The 10923-nt window shown below is 39.0% G+C and overlaps 1 protein-coding gene across 1 annotated transcript in view; it reads left to right on the top strand.

Moving 5' to 3' along the window:
* The window catches only part of COLGALT2 (collagen beta(1-O)galactosyltransferase 2), a 124932-nt gene extending 118228 nt beyond the window's left edge, over positions 1-6704 (top strand). Inside the window, exons 7-8 of the mRNA XM_044674903.1 lie at positions 1130-1336; positions 4452-6704. Coding sequence (XP_044530838.1) covers positions 1130-1336; positions 4452-4728 — 484 coding nt within the window. The 3' untranslated portion in view covers positions 4729-6704. The remainder of the gene's footprint in view (positions 1-1129; positions 1337-4451) is intronic.
* Positions 6705-10923: the final 4219 nt, after the last annotated feature.

Genomic DNA, 10923 nt, shown 5'->3' with positions numbered 1-10923 from the left:
ATGGGTTCATTAGGCAAAATGAACTCTAAAATTTTCCCACACAACTACCCTCTGCCCTGTATTTACCAGTGGCACTTGAATAACTACATGGGGCTAATGAGCGGCAACATGATAGAGTGAATAGAGAGCTAGCCTTGGAAGCAAGAACATGTAGTTCCAAGCTTATCCTCTAACATGTGTGATTTTGAAACAATGGGAAAGTCTCTTGGTACCCTGAGCAGCTAATACTCTAAATTATAGATGGGTCGCTGATCTTCATTGGTTGAAGAAGTTTCCATACCAAGAGTTCCCTATACTGATGAAATCCTGGGTCTGGACAAAAACAACCATATGGGTCAGACTTGGAATTTTTGAAAAAATAAGAGTACCTGGGCTCTGTTTCATTAAGCACTAGGAAAAATGATGGAACATCCACTCTTTAGAAACTGACTTGAAAAATCCTTTATTCTTTATGCCCCTGAGTTTTTTTTGCTTTGCACTATGGGAGTCAACAAGGGATGAGTTTCTATTAAAGAGTCTCAGAGACATGCATTTATTTATTCATTCATTTATTTGTTTGTTCGTTTGTTTGTTTGTTTGTCTGTTTATTTTGGTGGCAAGACCAATACAGAAATTTATTTTGCTTTACTATACATGTTTGCAACAGGAGTTTTCTTTTTCTTTTGCTCTCAGTTGGAGAGAGTTTGGGTGGCAGCATTTTCCTTAATTAATTAAACACATTCTTGTTAAATATATATAATATGATGTCATATTACTTATATTATATATAATGTAATATATTAGATATTATTTATATTATATGTAAATGTGTGTTGTATTATATCATATCATGTATAATTAATGATAAAATAATAATTTCAGTAATAATATAACTGATATATTATATATATTTAAGGGACTCAGGGTCTCTGATTTTGGGCGACAGATAGCTCTGGCTAGTTGAGATAATATTGTTTGTGTTAAATGTTATGAGATTTATTCAGATCTCAAAGGATACTCTGCACACTCCAGCTTCTCCATCACCCCCACTGTGTACCCTGGCCCTGTGGGTCTTGACCTCCTTTATCCTCATGCCTGTGTGTGGTCCTCAGATTGAAATCTCATTCCCTCCCTCTCCTCTTTATTCCAGTTACATTGGCCGGAAGAGAATGCAAGTGCAAGAACCAGAGAAGGCTGTGCCCAATGTCATGAATCTGGTCGAGGCTGATTACTCGTACTGGACACTGGGCTATGTCATCTCCTTGGAAGGAGCTCAGAAGCTGGTTGGAGCTGATCCTTTTGGGAAAATGCTGCCCGTAGATGAGTTTCTGCCTGTTATGTACAACAAACATCCTGTGTGAGTCCCACTATGGTGTCTTTCTGCCAGCCTTGTGGCATTGTTCTGTTGGAGAGAATGGCTACTCAACCTCCTTAGGCAGCACTTGATATTTTGCCAAGTATTTCAGGGCAACTTTACATTGTCTTTCTCAAATGATGACTCAAGAAGATAGAGCTGTGTGTGTGTGTGTGTGTGTGTGTGTGTGTGTGTGTGTGTGTGTGTNAGAAGATAGATGTGTGTGTGTGTGTGTGTGTGTGTGTGTGTGTGTGTGTGTGTGTGTGTGTTTAATGGAAAAGGCAAAGAGAGAAAAAAGGCATAGCATCCACAGAGCAACTCTGGGGCAACCACACGGAGTACCTGACTTGTACTCCTCAGCCCACTCCACTTTGGGATCTTAGTACTTTCTCATGAATTTCAACCCTCGGGGCATCACTCATTATGGCTCCTACTCCTCTCTGGCCATCTTGATTCCTTAAGCTCATGCCTTATGGTGAGATTCATCCTCTTAAACATGACATCTCCTTCTTTAAGGAAAGGTAAAGTAACAGACTTTGGGTCTAGAGACAGAGAATCTAATCCCAAGTCCTTCTCTGATTTCCCTTGGAACCCTGTGATATTTCATCGCCTCTCTGAAGCTTAGTTATCTCCTGTAATGGAAAGGAAAGACAGTAAAGTAGGTGCTCCCTACTTCAGTAAAACTTTTAATGAGGTTAATGAAGGGCCAGTGATAAAGTGAATAGAGTATTGAATTCAGAATCAACATGGATTCAAAGTCTGATTCTGACAAGGGCTGTGGGACCTTGGGTAAGTTAAATAATCTCTCTGGACCTTGTTTTTTTTCATATATAAAATGAGGAAAAGACTATTTATAGTGTTGTTAATAATAATATTGCTTTGAGGCTCAAATGAGATCAAGCCCTTTGCAAACTTTAAAGTGCTGGGTAAACGTCAGTTGTTATCATTATCAGAAATGCCACGTGGACTTAGTTTCTCCAAGGAAAGCACAAAACAGATACAAAGGGTTGTAAAGTAAAGACAGTAATAATACAAAATTTTGGAAAAAGGAAACACTCTGGGGGGAGATCATTTGATCTATCCTGTTTTAAGTGAAGAAGCACAATCTGCCATACTAATACATACATACTTTGTTTTATTATTTATTAAATAAGATTATATATCATCTATATCAGTGATTCCCAAAGTGGGCACCACTGCCCCCTGGTGGGTGCTGCAGCGATCCAGGGAGACGGTGATGGCCACAGGTGCATTTATCTTTCCTATTAATTGCTATTAAAATTTTTTTTAAATTAATTTCCAGGGGGCTAAGAAATATTTTTTCTGCAAAGGGGGCAGTAGGTCAAAAAAGTTTGGGAACCACTGATATATATCATATATTATTTATCATACCAGGCATTCCAAACCTTTAATAGCTTAAAATCACAGTAAGACTTTTGGAACCACCTGTATGATAACAGATTGTTATATAGTAGTATATATAACAAGTTATATATAGTCAGATATTTATTATATATAATACTATATTATAACATACTAAGATACATAATAATATATTATTATGCAGGTAGTCCCCTGTAGAGATTAAAATTAATGTCCAATAACTAAGTATTATATTTTTAAAAGTTCATTAATAATAACTAAAGTAAGACAGCTATCTAACCCAGCCCACTGGTGAGAGCAAAAAGAGAGCCAGAAAGAGGCGGAGCTTCAAAACTGATACAAACATGGACAAAGGGAAAAGCATTCTGGGTAATACAGAAAGGAATTTTGGGTAATGTAGTTTTAGGGATTCAAGATATTTCTAATTATACACCCCAAAGTCTTACTGTGATGCTTGTTATATATAATCCTGCATAATAGTACAAGATTGAGTAAGTTAAATGTCCTGGCTGGACCTTAGTTTGACATTGTGATATTATGAAAATATGACATTGTTACGTAGAATTATATATAGCAAGTTATAGTATTGCGTATGTGTATGTGTATATATATATGTATATATATATATATAAAAGCAAGTTGTATATAATCAGATACTTGTTATATATGATCAGAGGGCAGCTAGATGGTACAGTGGATAAAGGACTGGGCTTGGAATCAGGAAGACCTGAGTTCAAATTTGACCTCAGGCAACTGCTAGCTTTGTGACCTTGGGCAAGTCACTTAACCCTGTTTGCTTGAATTCCTCATCTGTAAAATAAGCTGGAGAAGAAGATGGCAAACCTCTCTACTTTCCTTTCCAATAAAACCCAAAATGGGGGTCACAAAAACTCAGATATGACTGAAATGATTGAATAACAGCAATGGAATCAGAAACTAGATATTATAAATATATTGCATATTATGTTATTAATTCTATATTATTTAAATGATATATAATGCTACATTATTCATACATATTACATAATATATATGGCTATGTAACAAGTAATAATATATAATATGACATGCACATATATTAGTACAATACTTGACAGATGAGTTTCTCTAAAATATTGAAGGACTTAATTATAAGAAGATTCCACAAGCTCTCTTCAGAGAATTCTTCCTTTTACATTATCTTTGGTTTCACGGCTTAAGTTCATTTTTTCTTTGAGCCCAGGGAAGACAGATGGAACTCATCCCCCTCCTCTATACAATATTTAGGTTTTCATTTCCTTATCTTCATCATGAAAGCTGGGATCAGGAAAGCCGAGGTCCACTTCTGTCCCAGGAATTCTGATTTATGGTCCCAGGGACATTTTCTTCTGAAAGCACTCATCTTTGCGGCACTCTCCGCCTGCTGTGAAATAACTGAGTCCAAACCCTAACCCTGAGAAGAGGGCATAAAATCAACCCCAATTAAGTGACATTTCCAATCAGGATAGAAGCATCCTGAATTTTTTTTTTAAACCACTACTAAATCTTTGAAATATTTCAGTGAATCATTTTATAGTGTTTCTGCTATGTTGATTTTGAGAAGGGGTACAATTTCTTTTTCCCAAGGCACCAAAATCATAATTCTTTATCCATTTACTAAATGCCCACCATCACCTGCACACCAATGTTTGTACCCACGCAACCACACCACCACAAGTCCTGTCGCCTTCATTGATACCTTTTCTTTCCTCTTTAGTGCGAAATACATGGAGTACTACGAGCCTCGGGATCTCAAAGCTTTCTCAGCTGAACCCTTACTCATCTATCCCACCCATTACACGGGGCAGCCCGGTTACCTGAGCGACACAGAGACGTCCACCATCTGGGACAATGAGACCGTGTCCACTGACTGGGACAGGAAGCACTCTTGGAAGTCTCGGAAGCAGGAACACATCCAGAGCAACGCCCAGAACACAGATGCTTTGCCCCCCACCACTTCCCTGGACACCGCACCCTCAAGGGATGAGTTATGATGGGACTCGTGGCTCTGTCTACAACCGGACCTGCCTCTCCGCTCTTTGGTTGTCTTTAGAGATCATCCTCCAGTTCTCTTTATTTTTTATTTCATTGCCACTCTCAGAAATCAACTTGATTTGCCTCGTCTGAAAGTAGTAAATTATTAGAAGGGGGAGGCAATGAAGGTAATTTAAGTAGAAGGCTCTAGGAAGATGGAAAGATAGGCTTTTTTTTTTTAACATTAAGGTATTTTTCAGTTTGGTTTGGTCAGACACTTGGGTTCATCCCCTTTATGAAGTAGCGGCTCATGCGAAGGTCAGGACCTAAAGCTGAGTGATCTGGATCACTAGGAGCTAATCCCCAGGCGATCAGGGGACCCAGGAATGAGCTGTAGAGAAAATAGCAACAACTGGACATCAAGCCGCAATGCGGTTGTGTTATGGTTATGGGCATGCATCACTTTATGCAGTCTCCCATGCTGAAAACTACGTCTAGTTCAAATTATTTTTTTAGTTGAATTATCACTTAAATGCAGTAGTGCGATATCTAGGGGAATCCTGCTCAGCCTTCTTTTGGAAAACAAAAATAACTGTTGCAAGGACAGAGAAACCGTTTTTCTTTTGGGTGACCCTAAATTGCCATGTATCATCTTTGTGAAAGCGAGGTATCCAGGCATTTGGGTTCATTTGAGAGCCCAGTAGAATTAGTGTTTTATGCTTTCTATTCTGGGCTTGGAACTTGACCCTCATGACACTCCAGAACCCCAAGGGGACTATTCCCGACAACTGTCCCAAGTCCCATGACATCATCTAAATGTTTTCTGAGTTTACGTCAGTTATTTTGGAGTTATCTTTTTAAAAAATGCTCTGTCTTTTGCCTTTCTCCTTATGATCACTGCAGTTAGGGTGCTCCATGTATTATGATACATTTAATATGTAAGGGACTATGATGGTTGTGTAGTCCAACTCCTGCCCAGAGTTTTCCTAGAACTACTGTAGTATTTCCATTCTCTCCTCCAATCTCTGTTTCACAAAAGAAGCTTTAGATGTGAGATTTTATCCAGACATCCAGAAACAGGCAGAGGTTGAGGGGGGAAGGAGAAAGGAAGACAGAAAAAATAATAATAAAAGGGAAGGAAAAAGAGAAAGGAACAAAAAAGGAGATGGAAAGAAAGAGAAGGGACAAAGAAGGAAGGAAAGAGACAATGGGGTGGAGGGGGGCATATTTCCAGACCAAGAAATGTCTTTTCTGTGGATAATTCACTATATTTTAAGTATTCCTCTTCTAAAAAGTCTTTAAAAATATATGATGGCTTTGGAGTGCTTGGGTTCTGACTTTGTCATTTTGGTACCCATCATTCCTCAAATTCCCAGCACACTCCTCTAAGGACCTGCTCTTCTGGGAATTCTAGCCACCAAAAGAGCAAACAGCAAGCCTGTCTTTTGGGTGACCTCAAATGGTCACACATCATCTCTGTTAAACTGAAATTTGTTCCCTTGGCGCATGGGTAGCACCTCCCAGACACAAACAAGAAGCCATAACTAGAGATACCGAGTTGTCTTAACAAACAAAGAAACTATTGGCTAATGAGATAGAAAGATCCTGTTCTCTCTCACCATTTCTTACCAAACTCTGGGACATATTGAGTAAAATCTCCACGAAGACTCAGTTTTCATCTTTTTTCTCTTACTGACTTTATATGAAAAATAAGATGCTAGAATTAAATAATGGCTGAAGCCTTTCTCAGTTCTAACATTTTATGATTCTGTAAGCTATTGGCCTAAGCTTAAATTTTAGGTTCCATGGTCAAAAAAAAAAGTGCCTTCTGAAACAGTTTCCCTGCAGTATAAATCCTGCTTTCAGGGGTATTGGCTGCGTCCATGCAGATAGCCATCATTTTGCCTTTCACCTTTTGGAGTGAAAGAGGAGTCCTTTATAGTAGCTCAGGCTAGAGCAGTGATTCCCAAAGTGGGCGCCACTGCCCCCTGGTGGGTGCTGCAGTGATCCAGGGAGGCAGTGATGGCCACAGGTGCATTTATCTTTCCTATTAATTGCTATTAAAATTTTTTTAAATTAATTTCCAGGGGGCTAAGTAATATTTTTTCTGGAAAGGGGGCAGTAGGCCAAAAAAAAGTTTGGGAATCACTGGGCTAGAAGTTGTGGGTACAATGGCAGCCACGAAACAAAAGGAAAATTTACCTTTCATTGTGTTGGCTCAGGTTTGTCCTTGCTTGGCTAAGTGTTAATATTCTTTCATTTGGAGAAGCAAGCAAATGCTAAACATGAAATGTTTTAATAATCAAAAGGAAAAAAAAAGTCAGAAGCCAAGGGGCAGCTAAGTGACTCAGTGGCTAGAGAACCAGACCTGGAGATGGATGTCAGAGGTTCAAATCTGGCTTCAGATAATACCTGGCTATGTGACCCTGGGCAAGTCACTTAACCCCCATTGCCTAGCCCTTTCCACCCTTCTGCCTTGGAACCAATAATTAGTATTGATTCCAAGATGGAAGGTAAGGGTTTTAAATTTAAAAAATCAGAAGCCAAGAAATCCTGTTGGATTCCCAGTTGCCCTGCTTGGATTTAGCTGCATAGTTCTAGTCTCTCTTTTGTAAGAATCCTGAAATAACAGGGAAATTGGAGGGGAGTGGGGAAAGCTTTAATTGATTTCCTAGGATGATTTAATATCGGATGTTTTGTACTGTGTGTGTGTGTGTGTGTGTGTGTGTGTGTAAATGGAGGTGGGTGTCTGCAGAGTGAGTGAGATTTGGGTGTGTGGGAGGTGGGGAAAAGGTAGAGAGAAGTGGGAGCGATTGTTCTGTGTTTTTGCTTGTTTCAGGTATGAAGCGAGCATTACTCGTGTTTATTAATATTCCCTGTCAGCCGGTCTGATAGTGTTGTAAATGTCCATTCTTAAGTTCTGGAACTTTAGAGTAGAACTGTTCTACTGTGAATCAGGCTCTTTCCCCTTCTGCCTTGGCCTCTCCCTGATCCGTCACTGTCAGGCTAGGGGTCTTGAACATGACTCAATTCACAAAGGAAGCAGAAAAACTTTGTGATCCACAGCAGTGACTTTGGGGAGGATGGGGATGGCGGAGATGTTTGCAAAGCTGATCTTCTCACCAATCCCTGGACCACCTCCTCAAGCTTCACTCTCCATCCTTTCTGCCTCCATCCTAGCCGCAGGCTCACAACGGTCAGCTTCTCAAAGGGACATCTTGGACAGCAGAGGATGAGGCCCATGGTCTCCAGTTGCTGTGCCCACCAGCCTCAGAACATAGTCTACCATTACTAAGGGCTTCCTTCATATGGTTACAGAGGCTTTCACCATCAACACTGCTGTGATTTCTTAAATGCCCAATGCATCAAAAGACAGAAAAAAATACATTACGGTCCACCCTCTTTGGTGTTCCCATTTTCCTAGACAGCATTTATACGTGACTGCCATTGGAATCTTGAGGAATATGGATGCTTAATGATGTCTTCACACTGTCTGTACCTTCAAGTTGGTGTGTTATTGTTGGTGAGGGTTGGGGCCAAAAATCATGAACTATTTATTCGCTTTCCTGGAGCTCTTTTTAAATAAACTAAATAAATAAATATAGACAAAAAAAAAGCAATTGTTCATTGATTCTTCAAGCCTTATTGATCAGAAATCAGGTCTGCTAAGATTTCTTTCTAGAAAGAGACTGGAGAATATGGTAAATTGGAAACCCAGAGATCACCAATGCCATGGGTTAGTGCCAAGTGCCAACGTGCTTTTCTATTCATCACTGCTGTGTGCCCTCACTATTTCTGAAAAAAACCTTGACACTGAAATCTCTGTGAGATCGTAGTAGAATTGGATTCGTGTTCATGAGGCGTCGCCAAACCTCATAAACACATCAGGAGGACCCAAAGAATGCAGGAGGATGATAAATAAGGGCAAAGAACCCATTTTATCATTTTTGTACTACTAGTTCTGGGCAGGAGAAGGATCTTACTCTTCCACAATTGAGAATCTCTTTTTCTTAGGGGCAAAACAGAGACAACAGCAGCTAGATATAATGAGCCCTCATTACTGGTCCGATGGTTAATGCAGAGATCTATAATAAAAGTGCTGATTGTCAGCAACTTAAATAGTTGAATATTTGAGAGTCTTTTAAACTTGAGCTTTAGCAGACTCTGCAACTAATAACTGCACAATACGCATTCGTCTTCTTAAGCTTTTAACTTCAAATGTTTTCCCAATGGTTTCCCACACTATCTCCAGAGAAGAGTATGAGGTATGGAGGAAGCTATGGATAATGATACATTTTTTTAAAAGAAAAAGAAACAAAGAGAGTGATTTAACACATGTAAGGTAACATAGTAAATAAAGATAACGTGGAAACCAACAACCAATATAAACAAAAAATTCATACAAGAAAAAGTAAAAAATAATTCATACAAATAAAAAACAAATAATTCATGCAAGTAAAAAAACAAATAATTCATACAAATAAAAAACAAATAATTCATACAAGTAAAAAAACAAATAATTCATACAAGTAAAAGATAAGAGAACTGGAAAGTATGTCATTTGTCCATTGGTTGGAAGAAATAAAGAAGAAAAAACTGGAGGATATGTTAGCAGTTGGCAAATATTTAAAGGGTGATTATATGGAAGGATGAGACATGTTTCGTTTAGTCCCACAAGACAGAAGTGGGATGGAAGGCAAAGGAAGGCAGATTTTGACTTAAAACAAGAAAAAGTCTTCATTGTAGCCATCTGAGTGGAGTGAGCTGCTGCGGTGAGTGTAGGAAGAAGGTGTGGAATGAGTTCATCCTCACTGGAAGGCTTCAGGTGAAAGAAAGCTGGAGTTTTTTTAGGGCTGAGTCTTACTCAGGCGCGGGTTGGACTCTGAGTACTCTCTCAATTATATGAAAACAAGACAACAAAGAATTAGAATGAGATTCAGATCATTCAAAAATTATAAGTTGAGAGTTAGAATGAGCTAGTTTACAAATATGTGTTGCATTTGTCAAATGGGGACTGGGAGCTGGTGCCATGGAAACAACTAAAAATGTGAACCTGTTCATCTTAGACTGCCAAAGTGTTGGGTTTTATATTATTCTGGGGAGAGAATTGCCCAAAGAAGTTTTGATAAAGGAGTTCTAAGAGAGACTTATTCATGGCAATCCTGCCATTACCCATCATTATGTGGTCAGATCTTTATCAGAGCATTACATCCAAATGGGGCCACAATGTAGATGGACAGTGGAGAATTCTGATGGTTCATGTAGAGAGGGCTGTGAAAATGATTTTTAAATGTTTAAATAAGACTAGTGGGAAAGAGAGAAAGTGAGGATTTCCAAGTGTAATACTTCTCAGATAATAGTCCCCCAAAACATCACATATCTATGTCATTTTTTAAAAGTTTGAGATGTGCTTCACAGACTATCTCACTTGGTCCTCCCAAAACAACGTGAAGTAGATGATCTTATCATGCCCATTTTACAGACAAGGAAACTAAGGTTCAGAAAAATTAAGTGACTTGCTTAGGATCATACAACTAGTACATGTCTGAGGCAAGAGTCCAAGTCTTGGAGGCCTAAACTGCCATCTCGGTTAGATATCTCAGCTTGCTAAACATAAAAACAGAGACTGTTTCCTTGGGCAGAATGGCTGCTCCTCCATGCATTGAAGAATAATGTTTGCCTCTAGGAGGATTCAGCTATTTAGACATAAGAAACGACCAGACCTCAAGTTTGCTTCCTGCCCTGTGATTCTTCTAAATAGTGCCTTGAGACCAATCCTTGGCTTCCACCTTCCTTTTTTATCCAAAGATCCTCAACCAATTAGATCCCAGGAGGAATGAAGTATACCCACAAATATTTATGGGTCTTCCTTACGCAGTATTTGACCTAGAATTCCAAATGTGTTACTCACAGCACAAAAACTATGCTCTGTTCTATTAAAAAGTGGAATAAGGTAAAGAATCCTTCTCCTAGAGGACCATTTTCATTCTCCCTCTGCTCATCTCTTTCACTTGGATTCCTCAAGAGTGAAAGTTTCCATATAGCATCACTGTCTATGCATTCATCTCTCCCTTCCCCATGATGTTATCATCAGTTGGCAAACTTCCCACTGAAAGAGAAAACTACTCCTTTAGATGAATCTAAAGCACCCCGAGTGTGAAGACTGAGGCTGATTTAGTTGCTGTGAAGAACCTGATTTTTAGGGAGTAGATTGA

The sequence above is a fragment of the Gracilinanus agilis genome, chromosome 4 (assembly GCF_016433145.1).
Source record: "Gracilinanus agilis isolate LMUSP501 chromosome 4, AgileGrace, whole genome shotgun sequence".
Taxonomy (NCBI): Eukaryota; Metazoa; Chordata; class Mammalia; order Didelphimorphia; family Didelphidae; genus Gracilinanus; species Gracilinanus agilis.
The sequence above is the reverse complement of the archived record's forward strand: the minus strand, read 5'-3'. Positions and strand labels throughout refer to the sequence as shown.